The 23,156-nt window shown below is 38.2% G+C and overlaps 1 protein-coding gene across 1 annotated transcript; it reads left to right on the top strand.

The window, feature by feature from the left end:
• The first annotated feature begins 4,265 nt into the window (after nucleotides 1–4,265).
• LOC114054115 (myosin regulatory light polypeptide 9) lies at nucleotides 4,266–16,018 on the top strand. The gene is made up of 4 exons (XM_027877243.1): nucleotides 4,266–4,431; nucleotides 12,238–12,436; nucleotides 13,140–13,301; nucleotides 14,283–16,018. The coding sequence occupies exons 2-4, from the start codon at nucleotides 12,253–12,255 to the stop codon at nucleotides 14,453–14,455; spliced, it is 519 nt and encodes a 172-aa protein (XP_027733044.1). The 5' UTR covers nucleotides 4,266–4,431; nucleotides 12,238–12,252; the 3' UTR covers nucleotides 14,456–16,018.
• Nucleotides 16,019–23,156: the final 7,138 nt, after the last annotated feature.

Below are 23,156 nucleotides of genomic sequence, written 5' to 3'. Positions count from 1 at the left end.
GGCCGAGCTAATGATGAGATGAAATCTTGGGGGAGACTTACCCAGTTGGGAAAGCTTAGAACTGATCAAAAATTAAAGGGATTGTAGCCTAGGTGAATTCTGGCCCATTGTGTTTTAATCAGACAGATCTGAGTGGAGATGGATCCCCTTTGTCTGGACTGCTCTAGGTGAGGGTGGTCTGGGTAGAGATAAGTCTCTTTGTCCAAGACTGAGTGATCACAGTCAAGTCCCCCAGCCCCTCATTAGAATAGGTCTACTTCTCATTATAATATTCCTTCCCTCATGAATTGTTAACCAATCAGAGTTGATTGCCACCTCTTGGGAACACCCACTCTTCCAAGGATATATAAGAGTCAAGAGACCTCCAGGAAGGGCCTTTGGTTTAGGGGAGAAGGCCAAATGACCATCCTTTTATTAACTATTTGCTAGCTATAATTAATAAAATGATTAATTACCCAGAAATTATGTCTCTCAAACTTTCCATACATCACAAGAAGCTGCCCTGCATGAACCTTCAATAGTATCTTTTGGGACCCTCCAAGTAAGAGTTCCCTTTGTGTCCCCTTTCAGAACTCTTCAGGGCCAGTCCTCCTTTGGGACTCCTCAGTTTCTCAGTTTCCTTTGAGCATTGAGTTGGCTTCCAGCTTCAAGAGAAAAGGCAAAAGAAGCCAATTCCACTTGAGGTTATTGAAGGAAAAGAATCTAGGAAGCTATGAGAAGAGCAGGCAGTCTCCATCATATACCTATTTCCAGCTTGCTTCTCTAAAGGCTTGGGAGTTTCCCCTTTGGTGAGATTCAGAATCCTCTCTCTTGTGCTGAGCTATCTTGCTTCCAATGGGAGAGGTCCTTGATTCTGTATTGTCTAGTATATATTCTCCTATTTATACCTTCTCTGATTTTGCTACTATTTGGATAAATGGATTTCTTTGCTATTTTCTATGTGTATTCATTATGAAACTGGTATTAGGTTGAAAAGGGGTAAGCCTTGGATATAGAGTTTAGGGTCCCCCTTAGCTCCAAAATGACCAAGTGATCAGAAGTTAGATGGAACCCAATCGTATTCCCTGTAATATTTAAGGGAATAGATGGATATACTTCTAGTGTGGTACCATCTTCTCCTCTGAGGAGGGAACCCTTAGTCCCAATTTCTTGCTTCCTCTCTTGGCTAGAATAAACATCTTGCCTCAGAAACACCCCTAAGCTTCTTACTTACATTCCATCTCTATGCAGAACTCTTTCCAAGAAGTAAATCTCTTAACCTGAAGCACTGTGGGAATGCAGCTGTCCTCTTTCCTAATGCTTCCCACTGTTAGTATCTGCCCTCCCAGGATGACTGCTTAATTTCTGTGTAGTTCATATCTACTTATCTGGGCACATATTGTTTCCCATATTTCATTTTTGTCATTGTATCCTCAGCACCTGGTAAAAAACCTATAACAAAGTAGATAATTAGTAAATGCTTTATCAATTGAGAGACATGATATCCTTCAACATAGCTTATTTGCTTTACTTATCAACTTTATATAAGCCTTGACCCTCTGGACTCATATGAATCAGGTCTGATTTTAGGGGTTGCCTAAAAAGATCAACATCTCTTTGTTATACTAACCTTCCCCCTGCCTCTCACCCCCACTCTACTCTGAGAAAATCACAAAACAAAGCTCTATCCCTTTTCACTGACTGTCCTTTAACCCTGAAATGCTCCTTCCTCTCATCCTGTTGGTTTTCCTAGCTTCCTTCCGCACTCAAGTCCTACCTTCAGCAGGAAGCCTTTTCTTGTCTCCCCCCTTAAAGTACCAATGTATCTACTCATTCAAGGTTTAAGGCATGTCTCAAGAAAAGCTCTGCTCTTCCCTGACTTTGTATTCTATGACCTGTTTAACACAACTACTATAACATAATTTGTTATTTCATTTCATTTCAACCTCAGTGGTCCCTCAGTCAAAAAGAGGTGAAGGGTTAACTAGAGATTCATTATAAATGTACATTAAGAGAGTCCAACCTCATCCTAAATGTTAGGAATTTCTAATCCTAACTTCCTGTTCCAAGGTTGGAGCAATTGTAATTGTGATAAACTTCCTAAAGCCAAAGAAGAGGGAACCATTGGACCTTAGCAACTATTATATTGCCTCTTGGCTTAAAACAAGTTAATTATTAATAGGATGTTAACACTATATCATTCAGAAAGAGTATCTTGCTTATTAATTTTAATACATTTACACAAAATGTTTCTAAATAATCAAGATGAGGGAAGGATTGTACATAAGTTCAGAACAAATCAGATCTATATCTTGCCACTGGACCCAGATGACTCTGGAGGAGAAAGTGAGGCTAGTGACTTTGCATAGCCCTCTCTCACTTAAATCTAATTCACTTGCAAGTCATAGCATCACCTTCCTGATCCTCTTCAAGATCTCTCTGAGAATAAGGACAAACATCTTCAGTTTATCCGTCATTTCTCAAGATCCCCAAATTATGGTGTGATTGCAATCACTACAGGATAGTCAGGGAATGGCATTTGCTTCCTTCCTTTTGATTTTGGCCTGACTTTAAGTATTACAATTTAATATCAGAACATTTAGAAAGAAAACTTCTTGGAAGAAGGTTCTGGGAAGAAGGTGTATTTTTCCCTCTGGCATCTAGCATAATGCCTTGGATTCGTTCACTTTCTTGACAGCGAGCATTTATTAAACGCTTACTACATGCTAGGCACCGTGCAAAATGCTAGGGACACAAAGAAAGACAAAAAAGAGTCAGCCATCAAGAAGCTCACATTCTATTTGGAGGGGAGACAAGAAGCAAACAACTATGTACATTCAAGATATATACCGGGCAAATTGGCAGTAATCTAGAAGAAGGGAGGTGACTGGGAAACCCACCTTGGAGAAGAAATTTGAGCTTTGTTTTTAAAGACGCTAGGCTTGGGAAAGCCAGGAGCCTGGAGGTGAGGAGGGAGTGCATCTTAGGCTTGGGGGTCAGCCTGTGAAAAGGCACAGAGAAAAGCTAAGACAAGACAGAATTCTCGGTTATGCCTCAGCCCTGCTTCAGACCTTAGCCTGAGCTATGTTCCCTGACCTCTGGAAAAGCTGATAGATGCACAATGATAAAAATCAGGTTCAACCCGTTTAATGTTGTTCTTGACAGAAATGCAGCTTGGTGTGGTGAGAAAAAGCACTTCGTCAAGACCTAAGTTCAAATCCAAACTCCCACACTCAACTGTGTGAGCCTAAGGCAAACCCCAACTCTTCAGAGTTGGAAGAAAACTCGGAGTTGGAAGCGACCTAAGGTCGTTAAACCGACCGACTAATGGAAGGGGATCCTGTTTCCTGGAAGCAACCCTGACGTCATTTATACGGGAGGTCCAGGGTGACTCAGAGGATGTAGGTGGGACGTTTTGGAGTTTTGGGGGAAGCGTGGAGGGAGGGGGTTGGAAGGTGACAGCCTCCACCTGCCAGCTGGGGGACAGCATTTCCTCCTTGTAAAGGAGAAGACCCTAGCTTTCTAAAAGCAACGAGAACCAAAAGCTAAAGGGAAATTAAATTATTCATGAAAACTCCCCTTGTCGTGATACCTCTTCCTTTTCTAGGGAAAGAGAGAAGTAAACTATGATTAGTAATTAGTTGATAAAGTACTACTAGTACTTTTAGTACAATAGTGTTTTAAGGTTGGTAAAGGTTTTATTTACATAGATGAACTAACTGGAGACAGAGTAAACAAGTCTGACACACAATCCTGACGTCCAAGCACTTTTCTGCCCCAGGCAGTTCGGCACTAAGAGGATTAAAGGTGGGTGGGTGTGGGGGGGGGAGAGAGGGAGAGAGAAAGAAAGGCAGCTCTGCGCCTGCGCAAGACCACCTATGAGGTAATAGAACGAGACTTAGAGGATCACGTGTATCTCTATGCAAACATTCTCTTCTACTTCCCTACAAGGACATAGACTGCGTGGCCCTGCCCTTTGTTGAGCTTTGGAATGTGAGGTAAGGCCAATGCCTGGGGCCAGAGTCGACCATCTTTCCAAACAACTAGGGGAGGAGAAGAACTAAATTATGACGGCTAACCCCGAGGAACCAAAGAATTTCACTTAAAAGTAATATCACCAAGCACCGTCATTCATTGCTCTGCATACTGTGTCATGCTTATTACTTTTCCTCAATCCACTTGTTGTCTTTATAGCTTGATGCTGTCTATCCTTCCCCTCCTTTTCTCATTAGAAGGGCCCCACTATTCGGCAGAAAATGGAGCCCAGCCCGAAGTTCCTTCCGGTTTGTGCGTCGGCGCCGGAAGTGCCGGGGCTCGCGGCTGATTCCTGGGCAGTAGTGAGCTGAGTGGATTGTAACGCCGAGTAGCCGCCGTCTCCTCCCTCATCTCCAGCCTTGTTGCGGGGCGCGTTGTCGTTTGTCGCCGCCATTCTTGAGTTCTCAGCCGCCGCAGGTGAGTGGTGCTCGCGACGCCGGTAGCACCTGCGTCCCGCCAGAGCCCTTCCTAGAGGGACGACGCCTGGAGGGTCGGCAGGGCTACCCCGCCCCTCCCCCAACTCTGACCCCGCGGGGTCCGGGGAAGGGGTTGTCCTAGAACCCCGCCCGGCACCTTCATCTGGGAAGATTGCAGCTGGAAGCGAGGCTCAGCTCGCCCCAATCCAGACTTGGTTCTGAGGGGGCTCAGCCCTGAGGGAGTGAATGGTAGGAGGGGGTCTCCGGGGCTGACCCCACGGGCCTCCTTGCGGTGGCCGGCCCGAGCTCCTTCTGGGCCGCAGACCTGTGCATGAACTGGGAGGTTCTGTACCCGTCTGGGAACTTTTAACAACACTTTTGCTAATTGCATTTCAGTGTACTTGTTTTCACTTGAAATTTTGAGTACTGTATTTTGTGCATTTACACACATTCTGAGGAAGGGTTCTTGGGCCAAAGCGGCAGAGGGCGAGAGGGAGGTGGTTCTTGAAACAAAAAAGGTTAAGAACCCTCAATAATTATTCCACTTTGGGAAGTTTTGCCTTAAGTTCCGGAGCCCATTCTATAGTTGGCTTGCTTTTTGGGACATAGTAATTGAGGGCATTCTGTAGATTGTGACTCAGTACGACTTTTTGAGCTTGTAGAGAGCAGTTTAAAAATCTTACGGTTGTGTCTGGGATTTCCGACAGATCCAATATTCAACAAATGTTTGTTATAGGCTAAATTGTTTGCTTTAAAAAATTAAGCTGGTTGTTAGGTACGTTTTTTAAATAGCTTATTTGCAGGAACCTAGAAGGGGATACACACGAGCGACTTGGTTTCTTTTTCTCATCTCTTAAATGCACAAGGAACGGGGTAAAACTGCAAGAGAATGGAGATTATTCTTAAAGTTACTAGTCTAGGTGAGATTTATTTTAAAAAAAAATGCTGGACGTGGGCACATTTAGCAAACTTAACTTTTTAAAGGTAGTGTTGAAGATTAATGCCTTTTGCTTCAGGAACAGTCCCAGTTCTGCAAATTGCAACCAAACTACTTTAGATAAACTTAACCACTGGTGGGGTGTGGCAGTCAAACTAACCCTGCTTTGAAAACAGGAAGTTAAAATAGAGTAGCACTGTTGGAAACCAAGCAGGTATTTAACTTTTGGAAAATGGGACTGAAAAAAAATATTAGCACAGCCAAATTGGAAAACTAGTCAGCAATAAAGTAAGAACATATGTAGACTAGTTTGAAACGTTACAGATCTAAAAATAAACTGTCTCAAAATATGTTTAGCACTTTGTTACTGCACAAAATAAAGTTTCTTGTTTTCTAGCATATAAATTTTTTTTAAAGTTATCCAACTTCTAGATTTTGTGTACAATCATAATAATTATCAGGGTGTAGCAAAAGAAACACTGGTGGGTTTTTTTTTTTAATGCTACAACTTTGGCTTTAGGAAAATGCATTTTGTACCTTGGCAAAATAATGCTAGCTATAGAAAATATAATTTTAAGTAGGCCATTTTCCATTTATATATTGCAGTTTGTAATCACTTCATAGTTCTGTGGTTACTTGTGGCAAGCTGATGAAAAAGGTGACTTAATTCTTTAGGGATGAAATGGCCTGTGATTACTTGAGTAGTTCAGGAAGATGCCCTGTAGCTTGTTAGACTCTGGATTCTCTAACATTCTTAATAATGTCATGATACCTTTAGGATTTAGAGATTAGAGATCGAGTCCAGATCCCTCATTTTATAGATGAAAACTTCAGAGAGGTTTGTTGACTTGCCCAGGAGTTTCACATGCAAGAGCTTTGATTCAGGCACAAGTCCTCCTTCAGAGCCAGTGTTCTTACTACACAATGCCAGCCTTTTTAAAAAGTTTTTATCTTAGTGACTCCCAGTTTTCTCATGTCAGATTTGAAAACTCAGATAAGTTACCTTTTCTCAGTCTCTCTTGAACTCATTTTAAATCAGCCTGTGCTCTATGGATTACCTGGAGATTGATATATTTTCATTAACATCCCTGAGGGCAATTTGGAAGCCCCTGGGTAAGGGGGAAAGCTTGTAAAGATTCCCTTAATCTCACTGTTTCTAGTTATACCTAACCTAGAATGTCTCCATAAAAACTCTTTTAAAATGTTCAAAATTAACCATTTGGGGATGCTGGGTGGTACAGTGGTTAGAGCACTGGGCTTGGAGTCAAGAACACCTCAGTTCAAATACTAGCTTGAGAACTGCGTGACCCTAAGCAAGTCACTTGACCTCTTTTTGCCTCACTTTCCTCACCTGTGAAAAGGGCATAATAATAGCAGTTACCTCCCAGGGTTATGAGGATCAAATGAGTGTAAAGGCTTTTGGCGCATAATAAGCACTATTTAGATATTAGCTGTTATTATTCAATTTTCTGTTTATTTTTATTAGCCTTTCATTATTCATAACTTTTAAGCCAAAGTATGGCTAATACGCAAGCAGTCCTTTGTATTATAGCTGTGGTTTGTTGAACTTCCCCCTATCCTATCCCACCAGAAAAGGAATGCTTGCAGATTATGTGAGGCCTTTAAAGCTATGTTTACAAATGATGGGGAGGCTAGGTGGCATAGTGGATAACATTCTCAGACACTTAATGGCTGTGTGACCCTGGGCAAGTCACTTCACCTGTTTGTTTCGGGTTCCTCATCTGTAAAATGAGAATGGTAATAGGACTTACCTAAAAAGGAGTCTGACGAATATCAGATGAGATAATGATTAGCACACTGTCTAGCTCGTAGTGCTATATAAATGTTACTATTATTAATAACTTTCTGTAGCCAAATTTATACTTGCTTGTTGAAAAGTTTAATTAGCTTAACTTGCAGAGAGTTATGCCTATGACCGAACGGCAGGAAGATCCCAGAGAATATAGACTGGATTTAAAAATGAAATCCAGAGGGATGGGGGGAAAGGCAACTGATCTCAGCTTTTCAACTTGATGTAAGAGGCATTTAGGAGCCTTTTACTTTGTTGAAGGTAAATATGGGGCTCTGATTGGCATGGGGAGACTAAACATGGCAAGGCACAACAAATTAAAGGCAGTGAAGGAAAACAGTCCTTGCCAGCCATCTCCTTTTTTTTTCCACCTTCATATGTGAACACCCCTCGAGTATCTTTAGAGAAAAATGTTTTTTGATAAATATGATGGCAGAGTTTTTTCTTTAATTTTTGCTTGGCGCTCCAAAAAGTTCTGAAGCTGTGTTTTGAATTTCAGTATCAAGTGTACTTATTTGCATGTGAGCATAAAAAATACATTCCAATTCAGGTACAGATAGCTTTTTCTGAATTTTTAAAATTTTGGCTTAGCCATACAATTCTGTCCTAATATGACAAGGAGAGAATTTATTCTCTTGTACTACACCAGTAGAAATCCTTGCTAACCTTTCAGGTCTACACAGGAAAGAAGTTCCTGGCTATACTTGGACAACATAGTAAGCATTCTGCTGTGTGAAATTATTAGTTATTGGATATAGTCAAGCATTAGCTAAAAGTATTTTAGAGCAGGAAAGAGACTTTAGCAATCTACCCCCATAGAAGAGATTGTATTCAAAGAGGTTAAGTGACTTCATGAAAGTCTAAATAGCTAGTTTGTAGTAGAGCTGGAACTAGGACCAAGAACTTTTCACTATACTACAATAGACAGAAAGTACTGTCTCTTCCAACTCTGAAATATTTTTTTCCCAATTAAGAACCAATTGAAGCCTCTATAACCATAAAGCTTTTCTGGTTCAAGGTGACTTCTCTCTCTCTCCTAAACTAAGTACCATTCATTTGACCATAAAGCATGTACTCCCCTGTGATATCTCTTGTGTTTTTGTCACCTTTAAATTTTTCACATAATTGGCATGATTATAAAGTAATGCAAAAAATAGTATTCTTTTATAATTACATCCAAATTTACACCTTTGTTTCAATAGCCGTTCAATAAATTTCTTGATTCTAAGACCATGCCTTACATTTGTTAATTATATATAGTATGTGAATGAGGATTCTATGGGAGGTCAAAAAAAGCCTTTTCATGTGAAACTTGCTCAGTTTTTGATAGTTTTCAAACTACTTAAGTTTCTTTATCACTTGTCCTTGGAGTAGCAGACTAAAATAGAGGAATAAAGTAAAAAATTACTATTTCATTATCAACAGGTAGCAAGTTGTATTCCACCAAATTTGTTCACATCTAAACTTACACACAGATCACTCAATTTTGAGAAGAGTCTTTTAGTTTTTCATCATTTTCATAGTTATTTTAAAATAATTTTTAGTTTTAAAACAGATAGGTAGGTGGCACAATGAATAAAGTGCCTGGGCAAGTCATTTAACCTGTTTCCTCATCTGTAAAATGGGTAATAATAGCACCTACCTTCCAGGATTGTTGTGAGGATCAAATGAAATAATAATTGTAAAGTGTTTATCACAGTGTCTGGTAACATAGTAAGTGCTATGTAAATATTAGCTATTATATTGATACTTTGTGTTTTTACAACACCAAATTTCCCAATACTTCTCTCCTTCAAACCTCAGATAGCAATCTCTTTTAACAAGAAAGAAAAAGAGGGAAGGAAATTGAACAGTTCAGGAAAACTAACCAAATATAGAAAAAGTCTGACATTACCTGTGGTACATTCCCTCACTTTTAAGCTCCACTTCAGTATCTCATTATGTGGAGGTAACCCTTATGCCAGAAGAGGAGCAATGTATGTCTAAAAACACTCTAGTTAATTTAATGTCTCCAAAAAATTGATAACATTTTTAAAAATTTTAAAGGTTTTTTAAAATTAAGCTTAGTTAAGTTTTAGGATTTTGTTTGAATAAAACTAGTATCCTTTGTGATTGAATATTTCATAGACATTTCTCTTAGAAAATACAAATGAAATCTCTTGGATGCATACCCTAATGAAATGTGCTGCTCACCTCTGTGGGCTGGTATTAGATTATATATAGCGGCAGGAGAACTAAATTCAGGAACTTGAAAAAACCGGTATCGCAACACTTTTTGGTCTAGAACTGGAGTGGGGAAACCTTAAGCCTCATAGCTACATCCCTTAATAAAAGGATTTGTTCTGTAAAACTTGGACTTAGTCAAAAGGCTGCACACCGAAGACCTGGAAGGCCACGTGTGGCCTCAAGGCCGCAGGTTCCCCATCCTTGGTCTAGAAAGAATGCTGTGCATACCCTAAAAAGCATGATGGTTGTGGATTAAATATACAGACAAATCTTGGAATATTTGAAATTGGAGGTACCCCTTAAGGTTTCAAATAAGCAAAATTAAGATAGATAATATTGCTTCAGTACAGAGGGGTGTAAAAAGTAAGAACAAGTACTGGCTGAAGCTACAACTTCAATTATAGATAAATTTGAACAGATTAGGACAACTAGAGGTCTGGGGATGATGAGTAATGGATAAATTTGCACTTAGCTTTTCAGTCTGTCATGGCAAATACCATACTTTACCACAACATTGACCCCTGGTATGTGTGGTATTTTGTTTTATGACATTTTTATGTTAAGACTCTGAAATGAGAATCTAAGAAAACAGTGAGGGTTATACTTTTATGAATTTAGTGATGAAACTGTAATAGGGAATGTAAGTAACCAAAAAGAGAAAGAATTGATGAGTCAGTCATGGGAGCCATCTGTTCAAAGCTAATATAATAAATAAAAATTTTTCATTGCTATGCTAAACACTTCATTTATAGAAAGAAATTTATGGCACAGAGATCTAGGTGATAGTTCATTCTTTGGAGTCCAGGGATTTATTTTTAGTACAGAGGATAGTGTTTTTCAGTGTCATAGATGAATGTTGTATATGGAACGTAAGTTTTAAAATTGTTATACTGGTCAGTGGATGAAATCAGTAGTGGCTATTTGTAGATGTAGCTAGAAGAATATAACTCATTACAGAGTCCCATTCTTTTTAGCCACAGCTTTTGCAGATTACTAGCCGGATCTCAGCTCAGCCATGGTACAGTAAAATATTTTATTGTTAAATGGTTGTGGGGCTTGTAATAACTATATAAGCCAGTTTTAGGTTCTTTGAGAGGCAGAATATTTTAAAGGAATTATTGCTTTTGTTGCCAAAGATCAAACTGTTTGTTTTATTCCTGGACACTTAAATTTTAGTTGTAATATTTCAGTGTGTTTCAGTTAAGATTGGTAATTATTTTCATATCTATCTTTATTGATAATTTGTATAAAATTTATTTTACCATGTGTGTATTTGTTTTATTTTTTAAAAAATCAACTACCTAGCTATTATGAGTGATTTCCTGTACTACAAGTTAAAGTCCATTGGCAATTCAGGCTTAAGGGTATTTGGCAGTAGGAAGTACTGGGTGAAAAATCTATTCCTATAATTGTATTTCACAGCTACTCTATACCCTTATCTTTCTTCCTGCCCTATAAAGCAGCAGCTATATTAAAGAAAGAGAAGAAAAGTCTCTGAAGAGATGGGAAGAACACCTTATAATAATTAACATTACTACTACCCTGTGTCCCATGAAAGTTTAACTTTTAAAGTGTAAAACTGGCATTGATGCCCTAGTAGTTAGGTACATTTCTTTACAGCCATTGTACAGTTTATTTGTTGAGTTTTTCACTCTGGTGGCTTGTTAAATGTTTGGTGGGGGTTTTTTTTGTTTTTTAATTAAGGAAATTGGAATGTCATTTCTGTTAAAAGTCCACAGTAGTGCTGTGCATGTCTCATCAGTTTGATGTCAGCTTTGAATTTATCACTTTGGTGTTTGTGAATTATAAAGCCCAGGTCTTTTGGAACCTACCTAGAAGCCCAGTCAAAAAACAAAACAAAACACCCCAATTTTTTTTTTCAATTCTTTACCATTTTTATTTAAAGTTTTCGGTTCCAAATTCTGTCCCTCCGTTCCCTCTCTCCTTCCTGAGACAGTAAGCAATCAGATATAAGGTATAGATATATAATTATGTAAAACATTTCCTTATTAGTCATCAAAAAAACTTTCTTAAATATTAAGGGTGACTGGTCTCAACAGTATGAATTCTGGTTTCTCCCTCAGCACAAATGCATAACTAAATAATAAGTGTATGGGTTGTAGAAGAAAAGGGCCCTAGTGATAGTGACTTCAGATAAAGATATCTTGCTAATCGAGGCATGAATATAACGGTATATTCTTCATATCCTTTACTTTTTGGAAGTTCTTCATTTGTCATATGTTGTAACCTGTTCACACCAACCCACCAGGTGCTTCTTCATTTCCCTTTCCATGATTTGTAGAATAGTAATGATAAAAAAAAGGTCATAGGAACATAAATTTAGAACTGGAAGGGACCAAAGGCCATCTAGTCCAACTCCCTCCTCCTTCCCCCACCCCCCAGTTCCAAGTGATTAAAGGGGCTTTGCAATAACCTGAAAATAATCCAGCCTGCTAACCCTCCTATTTAGTTCTGCAGCCAACAGGTACTTATTCACTTATGTAAGAGAATGTATGATAATACATATAAATTTTAAAAAGATGGACAGGTTATGTGGTGAAGGATTACAGATAAGCTATTCATGTACTCCTCTGTTAAGAAGGTCTTCCTCCTTATCCTTTCCCGACCTTCCCAATTTATGAGAGAACATGGACAAGAGTCACAGAATGGATAGGTATAGATGGGTTGCGATCTTTATCACTGGAAGAAATCAAAATCAATGAGATCACAGATTCATTTGAGTCTTGATCAATTTACCAGTAAAGTGGCTCAACTTTTAAATTCTTTTAATTTAGGTTGTGTTCTTGTGTTTTTAATTTCTTTTTCCTCGCTAGGACGTAACAGTCAACATGTCAAGCAAAAGGGCAAAGACAAAGACCACCAAGAAGCGCCCTCAGCGTGCAACTTCAAATGTATTTGCTATGTTTGATCAATCACAGATACAGGAATTCAAAGAGGCCTTCAATATGATTGATCAGAACCGGGATGGTTTTATTGACAAAGAAGATTTACATGATATGCTCGCTTCCTTAGGTAACCATGGATTATTTTTTTTTAACTGTTTTACATACACACATTATAGAGTATCTTAGAATGTTTTGTATAATAAGTTTTAAAATACTAAAACGATTGCAGTACAGTAGTAGCCACTGAGGGTCAAACCAGGTCTTAGAAGCTTGGAACAACCAAAAGCAGCTTTTGGAACTGTTCTCTAGAACCTCATGATGGAGGTAAGATTATTAGCAAAATTTTAAGATGGACCTCGCCACTAGCTTATTACCTTATTTGAGATATACGGTTTATAATTATTAAGCACCTACCTAGTTTTAGTGTTCAATAAATGTTCCATACTAGATGCTAGGAGTACAAAGATAAAAAATGACACAGTCTTACTGTCAAGGAATTTACATATTAGTAGGAGGATAAGATATACATAAACTATAAATTAAAATGTAATAAATGCAGAGATTCAACTTGAGGATGGCTAGGAAGACTGAATAAACTCAAGGTAAGAGATTTGAGGTATTTAATAAAAAGCTGAGATTCAACTCATGTCTAGACTTATAATCAAATGTTCAGTACACTGAGAATACCAACTATTAAAAATTTTTGGCATTTTAAAGCCAAAGATGGGGGGAAATAACCAGTATTGTTTTTAAAAAGTAAGATTTATATTTTATTTGAAAGGGCTTCATAAATGTGAGTTAATTCTTTTTAAATGTGGACATCATTATAGGGAAGAATCCAACTGATGAATACCTAGATGCCATGATGAATGAAGCTCCAGGTCCTATAAATTTTACTATGTTCCTCACAATGTTTGGGGAAAAGCTAAATGGAACAGATCCAGAAGATGTCATCAGAAATGCTTTTGCTTGCTTTGATGAAGAAGCTACAGGTAAGAGACGCCTTTTAAGATAGCTGTACGGAAGTCTACATTGTAATCCTTTTGTAGAATTAACTTTTCAGTGGGTATTTCTTGAATGACTATCTATTTCCCAGTAATTATGGCAAGACAATATAAAGTGCTCTAAATTCTGACACATCCTCTGTTTCTACAGTAAATCTAGCCCTCTTATTTTAAAAATTATAAAGCAGTTATTGGCATCCCCATGTATAAGAAGCAAAAGAAGAGGAACACACCATATTGTAGTGGCATTAAGAGGACAAAAGTGTGCTTGCTAACTATTGACCACCAGACAAAAAGTGTGTTCTTAGGAGAGCAATTTAAACTGGTGGTGGCTTTTATTATTAATAGCAAAAATAGTTATCACTATATGAACTCTGGTTTTCATTTTGATGATATGAAAACCCTTCAATTTTTACTATCTTGAATTCTTTATGTGTAATTATAGGGAACTCAATTTTCAGTGGAAATTTTTTAACCATTTTTCCTAACATATTTCTTGGCCTCCTTACCCACACTCAGCCCATGTGGCTTCTGACTTTTAGGGTCACTTAAGCAAAATAACCTGCCTTCAAATTTTATCATTTCAAAGCCATTTTTAAAAATTATTTTTTGGATTATCCTCACTGTTCATTGACTCGTGTTAATTTTCACCTTCCCCATTTAGCCAAAGAATGAGAAGTTTAGAGCATGCCTACAGAAATAGGTTAGTAAAATTGGAGGACACTGGAAACAGAAATGTCAGGCAGCTCTTAAGTCTTCTAAGTACCACAAACCTCACACAATTTGACCGTTTTTGATGGATGGTGAAGGTGTCTTAAATTTCTAGAAATACAATTCCAGAAGTATGTATCTTTTTGTGTTTAGTAAGACATGCTCATTACTCATAGACATTTTGCGTGTTAAAAGATTCTCAGAATAGCTTTTTCCCATCCTCCACCCCCCCTAATCTTTTTGTCTTGTATTTCATAGGCACCATTCAGGAAGATTACTTAAGAGAATTGCTGACAACAATGGGAGACAGGTTCACAGATGAAGAAGTAGATGAGCTGTATAGAGAAGCACCTATTGACAAAAAGGGAAATTTCAATTATATTGAGTTCACACGCATCCTTAAACATGGAGCAAAAGACAAAGATGACTGAAAGGAAATGTCAAATTCATGCCAACAGTTGTTATTTTCACTTTGTTTATTTCTGAGACTTTCTGATACTGTTTGCATGTACTCAGCTTTATAGCTTTTGCCTCTCATGTATTTATTCCAAACCATTTGGGGTATACTTGCACCTCTGTAATCAGACTGGAAAAGGGGGTGGCGGTTATCACTTTTTAAAACTGAAGTAAAATAGAATTGGAGAAATTATCATTGACTTGTGAAAGCCTAAGGGGAAAAAAAATCTCAAATTTCTGGTTTAGCTGGATTTTTTTTACACTTTTTGTAATAAATACTTTTAAAATAAAGGTTGTAAACAAAGTATTTCCACTAAATACAGATATTAGGTGTATTTAAGTAATTTCTGAAAATAAAAAAATCTAGTGTGTTAAAATCTCAGCGGCCAAATACTTAGTTATAGCTTATGCATGAATCAGAAATTTCTTCCTCTGGAAGAGGTGTTAACTCCTCTATTCTTTATTCTTGTGCCAGATTAAAAATATTTCTGAGATGTAGTTCTTGTTCAAAACCTTTAGCTCAACAAAAACTAATCAGCTGATGGCAGCTTGGGCATTTATTTAGTACTATTCACTGCTTCCACAAAATATGCAGATAAAGTAAACTGTAGAAAAAATGAGAGTTACCTACTTGTTTTGCCTCCATCTCTAACTTTCTGTCTACCGCCACCATCTTTGTATTCCCAGTGCCTCTTAGCGTCCCAGACACTGAATAACTAACTGTTGAACCAAAAGTTAAATGAGTGCCATAAGTGCCATAACCTTATTTGTATGAGGTTTCCTTTGCTCTCTTCTAATTTCTGATTTACATTTGCATTGTTAATTTGTAGTGCTTGGGTAGCTTTAATCCTAACCGAGCTATGCCTTCCATTATGTATTTTGAACATTTGAGCCCTGCTTAAGTTCATAAAACAAGATTATTCCATGTTTAATTCCAAATTTGTAAATTTTTGTCAGAATAGTTGCCTAAATTCATAAAATTATCTCAATAGAGGATGAATCTAAGTGCCTTAAAATTGGAATTTTGTCTTTTTTTTTAATTATGGTTTGTGGCTGTTAGATTTCTTAAGAGGAATTTCCATATATATCTTTATTGAAGTATCTGCCATTTGAATGGAAAGCCTTTAAAGGTGTATTACATTTTATCTAATATTGCACAACACTTTGCACTGAATTATATAATGAATCCTAGGCCTTACATGGTCTCTTCTTCATCTCTACAGCACTGAGCAAAATACATATCCCTTAGGAAAAAGGTATATAAAAGTTTTTTAGCTCTACCGTATTTCAAGTTATAGCATAGTCCTGTATAAGTGTTGCGTAAACCATAATTTGTTCTTAGAGATATTGCTTCATAATTGAATTTGGCATGTTACATATATAACACAGGTGTGTTCTATTTAAGCACAAATATTTGTACTTTGATAAAATGAGGATTCTTTAAAGCCAGTGAGTTTGAAGCAAACAAGTCTGTGTCTGCTCCTAAGTTTTGTTTTAAACTTTTGAAATCATGAAATAAATTTATCAATTAGAAGAAATGGGCCTGGGTGTTGTGGTGCACTCCTGTAATCCTTACTCCTGAAGGAGTGCTAAGATAGGTGGATCCTTTGAGCTGGAAGTTCTGAGCTACGCTAGGGTGGCAGTGGATTAGGTGGTCCCATTATGTTCATTGCCAATGTGGTGAGCCCTCTGGCAGCATGTCAGGATGCCTAAGGAGGAGTGAACTAGCCCAGGTCATAAAAAACAGCTGGTTAACACTTTCATGCCAATGATTAATTCCCGTGAGTAGCTGCTACACTTCTAGCCCATTAAAATAAAAATAGGGAGTTCCAGTCTTCCCTCCCCAAAACAAGAAAAATACCATTCCAACCTCACAGGCTCAAGATCATGTGTGAAAAGGCTTTTTTTTCTATCTATTCTAGTCTTTGATGGAAGTAGGGTCCTTTACTTGCCTCAGTATCCTTGTTTTGCACTTAATTTGAATATAAGTGGAATCCTTTTTAATAACCAAATTATATCAAGCAGAAGTTGGATTAAAACCATGGAATTCTAGATGAGACTTAATCATATTGGGACAAACTCATTCATAATTTCTTTAGATTACAGATGCATAGTTTTGAGTCATATCACCATCCCTTAGTGATCACTCAGGGTTGTGCAAAGCAGGGAGCTGAAGGACTGGCAAGAGGGACTAATTTGCAAGATTCTGCTGTCATTATCTGTATACTCAGTATTCTGCTTAGTAGAAGTTTGATGCTTAAACATTCCTTGAATTCTCTGCTCATAAAATCCACAGCCAATAAAGTGTGTTTAAGTGGAGGATGTTAAGAATGATAATCATATGAAAAAAAAAATGTCCCCCCTTACCAAACCAGTGGCTTACCTGTTTCGGTAAATCTGAAAGACTTAACATCAGTATTAGTCTCTATAAGGAGGGGTGGGAGGGTTGGGATGTATGCCAGCTTTATCTACGACTGTCTATAGCAAAAGCTCCTTTGCCTCCATCAGTGGTCTCCATTTCAGAAAGCATTCTCCATTAAAGAACTAAACCTTAGGTTTAGCAACAGTGCTCACTGAATGAAACAGCAGCTCCAAATTTAGCAACTACAATCACTACAGAGAAATCAATTTGACTGACAACCAACAGCTTCCATGGTAGATTCCAAACCTTCTTTAGTAACAATCTCCAGTGGAAAATCAGCATCAGCTTAAAAAAAATTCCATTGGAAGAGACAAGCTTTCTTAGTCTAATGAAGCACCCAACATAATGAACCTTTAGGGTATCAGCCTCACGTGCCTGGCTACAAGTAAAACAGCTTAGATTCTGTATAGGGATCAACTTTTGCCTAATAAGTAGCCTGATGAGTCCTTGACACCAGAAATTATGTGGGATTAAGGAGATGAAAGCCAGCCAAGTGGTTCAGTGGATTGAGTACTGGCCAAATCAGGAAGTTGAGTTGTTTCAGTCATTTCTGACTCTGTGACCCCATTTGGGGTTTTCTTGGCAAAGATACTGTAGAGTGGTTTGCCATTTCCTTCTCCAGCTCATTTTACAGATGAGGAACTGAGGCAAACAAGGTTAAGTGATTTGCCCAGCTAGAACTGTCTGAGGCCAAATTTGAATTCAGGTCCTCCAAAATTGTGGCACCTAGCTGACCCACGGCCTCAGGGGTCAGGAAGACTTGAATTCAAATAAATTGAAGAAGGAAATTATGAACTGCTTCATTATCTAAGCCAAGAAAATGGCAAACGAGGTCACAAAGGGTCAGGACACAACTGAACAACCACCACAAAAGAGATGAAGTTTTGAGTGGGGGCCTAGGAGGAAGTAAAATCCAATGAGTTCTCTACACAGAAAAGGAAAAAAGCTATGGAATCTGACAAATTTGGAAAGACGACAAACGGGATGTGGGTGGGAAGAGGGAAGGAGAGGAAGATAAAATGAAAAACGGAGTCAGCTGTGGTAGGGCTTTTGTCATCTTGAAAAGAAATCTGGGAAGAGTGTCAAATGAGCAATGATGTTAAATATGTTATGGAAGATGAGAAGTGGAAAAGCTTTAACACAAATCATAAGACTCATTTTTGACATATTCCTCACACATCTTCATTAACCCTTACATACTCATTTATGGACTCATAAATTCATCCTAGTTCACTTCCCTAAATGGTCAGTAGATATGAACAGGCAGTTCTCTGGGGTAGGAACCCAAGCTATCAATAACCACATGAAAAAAAAACAGCACTCCAAATCACTAAGAATAGTTGTTTAGTTGAGTCAGACTCTTCATGACCCTGTGCATCATATTGTCCAGGAGGTTTTCTTGGCAAAGATACTGGAGTGGTTTGCCATTTACTTCTCCAGTGGATTAAGGCAAACAGAGGTTCAGTGATTTGCCCAGGGTCACACAGCTTAGTGAATGTCTGAGGCTACATTTGAACTCAGGTCTTCTTGACTTCAGGCTCAGTACTCTATCCACTGAGCCACCTAACTGCCTCCTCACTAAAAATAAACTGCAAAGTCAGAATGGCCAAATAAATTGGGATAGATTAATGTTAATAGAATATTATGCTGCAAAAAAAAACAATAAAAGGGATGGATTCAGAGAAACAGGAATTGTATGAACTGATGCAGAATGAAAATGAGCAGAGAGCTCTGCTAGCAAAGAACAACCCACATGCCATGACATCATTGTAAATAAAAACAATTTTGTAAGATAAAAGAACTCGATGGCCAATTTTTTCAAAGGAACAACAATGAAGCATTCTACTGATCCAGAATGAGGAGCACTTCTGGATGTGTGGAATAGTTTTGCTTCCTAAGGTTATTTGACAAAAGGGAGGTTTTTTTGTTTTTGTTGCTTTTTGTTTTTTTAATTGTAAGAGGGGGCTAGAGGTGAAGAGACAAGCAAATAATGATGAAACATTTTTTTAAAAATAACAAAAGCAGGTTCCTAAGGAGACAAATAGGCAGGACAATTTTGAAACTAACTTGTTAAATCCATTATATTCTTTGAAAAAAAGTTGTTTTGGTAGAGATTCAGTTTAATATGCAATCCCCTTTGTTCTATTCTTTGTATGCAGAAAAAAAAATGTACAGAATAACAAAAATTATTTTTAATTTATTTAAAATTAAAATTTAAAAATTTCCTTAAATTGTTCATTTACCTTCGATAGTGATAATGGAAGAGGTGCCCTTCTCCCTTAACTAGTTCCTCTTTCTCTGTGTCAGCTTTCAAGCTAATATCCAGGCTCTCCTCTGATCTTCAGGTGCTTTGAACTCCTGACTAATATATCTTGCCAGGCACTTCTTCCTACCCCATTTACTCTAAGTTCTAGATATTAAAATAGCAGAGATGAACATCTGGCACATTCCCAAGAAGGTAGCCTGTCCCTCTACACTTACTGAGAGCTTTTTCTCAGATTCAATAAAGGTTACTTGCAAGCCTCACATGCTTTCAGTTAATGTTTTTTTTTCCCCCACAAAAAAAGTAACCAAAATTCTTCTGTGCAGCAACCTCTCTCCCTCCCTACCATAACCTGTAGATTCTCTGCTATGACAAGACTGATTTCTGGTCTTCTGCTTATTAATTTTGCCATTTCCAAATCCAAAGGAGCTGCTGACCTAGGGTACTGCAGTAGCAAAGAATTCAGCTTTCTGCATAGCCTCAGAAAGAATCATATTTTCTCAGCCTCAATGAAGCCCAGTCCGGACAGAAGCAAGTTAATGTCCCAGTTCTGCAACTGAATCTGTCCCTGAACCAAGTGGTGCTATACCAAGCCACATAATGTCCACGACTACTATAGGTAACACCTAGAGGCAATTGGAGTAATACCAAGCCACCCCCTTAAGGCAGAATCCCAGTGATGCTAAGAGCAGCTTTCTCCCCAGGAGGTAGCCTGAGAATTAAGTGCCCCAATTATTGTTGCATATCAGGTTCTATGGATTCTGTCCAGGTTTCTACTGGAACCAGTTCGAAAAATGGCTTTTAGTGACACAGTTCCAGAGTTGGAGCCACAAATGAGTGTGACTATTGGTCCTGGGGACACAAATTATGACAGCTCAAATTCACATATTGTGGCAGTCCTTGAGTTCACACTACCTGAACTCAAAGTGTCACACACACACACACACCCCCAGTATTGGAATAATGTGAATCACTTCAAGGGGCCAATCAACATCAAATTGAGAAGGCGGATTCTCAGGTCCCTACCATGTGACTAAAGCTGTTCTCTTCAATTCTTAGCTACTAGATCCAACACTTCCTCAGTCTTTATTCTTCTTGCCCTCTCCACAGTATTTGACATAATTGACCATTCATTTTCTCCTGAAGAGACCACTCTCTCCTCCAGGGATTTTCATGACTGCAGTTTCCTGTTTCTCCTACCCATGTGATTATTTTTCGGTCTCCTTTATTATAATATGAGCCATGACCCAACCCTTCTGTGTGGGTGTATTCCAACTCTTTGTCCTGGGCTCTCACCTCTTTTCTTCTTACCCTCTTTCAGTGAGTTCATCAGCTCCTATGAGTTCAACTATCACCTCCATACAGATGACTCAAAATTTCATATCCAATCTCACCTCTTTCTTGAACTTCCATCCCAAATCAGAATCACCAAGCACTTGCTGGATGTCTCTACCCAGATGTCCCCTAGGCATCTCCAATTCATATCCAAAACAGTACTAATTTTTCATCCTAAGCTCACTCCTTTTCCAAACTTCTCTATGTTGAGGGCACTAGTAGCCTTCTAATCACAGGTCTGGAAACTCCTTAACTCTTGATTCTCTCTCAACTCCATTATCAAATCATCAGCCAAGTCTACCTCCACATCTCTCCCATCCATCCCTTTCCACCATCACCCTAGGTCAGGCCCTCACCACCTCTTTGCCTATTCTGTTCAAGAATCTGTAATGGCACCCAATAATCTCTAGGATAAAATACCAACTTCTTTATTTGACGTTTAAAGCCTTTCATAACCTGATTCCAACTGATCTTTCCAGGATGATTTTACATTACTTCCTCTTGCATTCTACACTCCAACCAAACTGGCAGCCATTCCCACTTTCTTATCCTTGCATAGGCTGACCCTTTCCATGACCCCATTAGAATGTAAGCTCATTTCCAGTAGGGGTTGTTTCAGTCTATGATCTCGTATCCTCAGCTCTCAGCTAAGTGCCTGGCACACAGTAAGCATTAATGTTTGTTGACCAAATGCATTTGTATACTGGTAACTATATATGGTAGCTTGCTGGAATGTTCTCCCTTACCTCTGCTTCTTGCAGTCCCTATTTCCATTCATAGCCTAGCTGATGTGCCACCTCCTAATCAAGTCCTTTCCTGATGTCCCAGGTTGTCAGCATCCCAGATACTACTTTGTTTACTTCTCTCTGCATATATGTAGCACAGTGGAAAGAGAGCTAAACTTGGAGTACTTCAAGCCAGTTTGAAATTCCTGCTCTGCCACTTATCAATTACTCAATTTAATGTAATCAAAATTATCCATTTTGCTTTTTATAATGTTCTCTATCTCCTGTTTGGTCATGAATTCTTCTGTTCTCCATAAATCTGATAGGTAAACTATTCTTTGCTCTCCCAGTCTGCTTATAGTATCAGCCTTTATATCTAAATCATGAACCCATTTTGACTTTATTTTGGTATATGGTGTGAGATTTTGATCAATGCCTAGTTTCTGCCATACTCTTTTCCAGTTTTCCCAGCAGTTTTTTTCAAAGAGTGGGTTCTTATCCCAGAAGCTGGGGTCTTTGGGTTTATCAAATAATAGATTACTATAGTCATTGACTACTGTGTTTTTCATACCTAACCTATTCCAGTGATCCACCACTCTATTTCTTAGTCAGTACCAAGCAGTTTTGATGATTGCTGCTTTATAATACAATTTAAGATCTGGAATGGCTAGGCCACCTTCCCCTGCATTTCTTTTCATTAGTTCCCTTGATATTCTGGACCTTTTGTTCTTTCAAATGAATCTTGTTATTATTTTTTTCTAATTCTATAAAATAATTTTTTGGTAGTTTAATTGGTATGCCACGGAAGAAGTAAATTAGCTTAGGTAGAATTGTCATTTTTATTATATGAGCTCAGCCTGCCCATGAGCAACTGATGTTTTTCCAGTTATTTAGATCTGACTTTATTTGTGTGGACAGTGTTTTGTAATTGTGTTCTTATAGTTCCTGGGTGCCATTAGCCTTTTTAAAAAAATTAATCTGTCCCCATTCTATTACCCTTTCCCTTATCCTCTCTCAAGGTTCTCTGCAGGTTCCATCTCCTCTGGGAAGCCTACTACGTGCCAGGCACTGTGCTAGGTGCAAGGGATACAAATACAAAGAATGAAACAATCCCAACTCCAAATTTGTTGTTGTTGAGACATTTTTCAGCCGTGTCCAATTCTTCATGACCCAATTTGGAGTTTTCTTGACAAAGATACTGGAGTGGTTTGATATCTCCTTTTCCAGCTCATTTTGCAGATGAGGAAACTGAGGCAAACAAGGTTACCCAGAGTCACATAGCTAGTGTCTGAGGCCAGATTTGAATTCAGGAAGAAGGGTCCTCCACACGCCAGGGCACAAACAAAGCCAATGCAACTAAGATTAGAAGGAAGGTAGAAAATTGGGAAAGAATTTTTATAACCAGTCTCTCTGATAAGGGCTTCATTTCTAAAATATATAGAGAATTAAGTCAAATTTATAAGAATACAAGCCATTCCCCAATTGATAAATGGTCAAAGGATATGAACAGGCAGTTCTCAGATGAAGAAATTAAAGCTATCTACAGTCATATGAAAAAATGCTCTAAATCACTATTGATTAGAGAGATGCAAATCAAAACAACCCTGAGGTACCACATCACACCTATCATATTGGCCAACATGACAAAACAGGAAAATGATAAATGTTGGAGAAGATGTGAGAAAACTGGAACACTAATGAAGTGTTGGTGGAGTTGTAAAATGATCCAGCCATTTTGGAGAGCAATTTGGAACTATGCCCAAAGGGCTATAAAAATGTGCATACCCTTTGACCCAGCAATAGCACTTCTAGGGCTATATCCCAGAGAGATCATACAAATGGGAAAAGGACCCACATGTACAAAAATATTCATAGCAGCTCTTTTTGTGGTGGCAAAGAATTGGAAATTGAGAGGATGCCCATCCATTGGG

The sequence above is a fragment of the Vombatus ursinus genome, unplaced genomic scaffold (assembly GCF_900497805.2).
Source record: "Vombatus ursinus unplaced genomic scaffold, bare-nosed wombat genome assembly UNPS02014812.1, whole genome shotgun sequence".
Lineage (NCBI taxonomy): Eukaryota > Metazoa > Chordata > Mammalia > Diprotodontia > Vombatidae > Vombatus > Vombatus ursinus.
Note: the sequence above shows the minus strand (reverse complement) of the source record. Positions and strands in the feature narration are given on the sequence as shown.

Excerpts from the sequence above, each read along its gene's own strand:
- LOC114054115 (XM_027877243.1), top strand. The coding sequence starts at position 12,253 with ATGTCAAGCAAAAGGGCAAAGACAAAGACCACCAAGAAGCGCCCTCAG. Across the intron at positions 12,437-13,139 it reads TGATATGCTCGCTTCCTTAG|GGAAGAATCCAACTGATGAA; the intron begins GTAACCATGGAT and ends ACATCATTATAG. Across the intron at positions 13,302-14,282 it reads CTTTGATGAAGAAGCTACAG|GCACCATTCAGGAAGATTAC; the intron begins GTAAGAGACGCC and ends TGTATTTCATAG.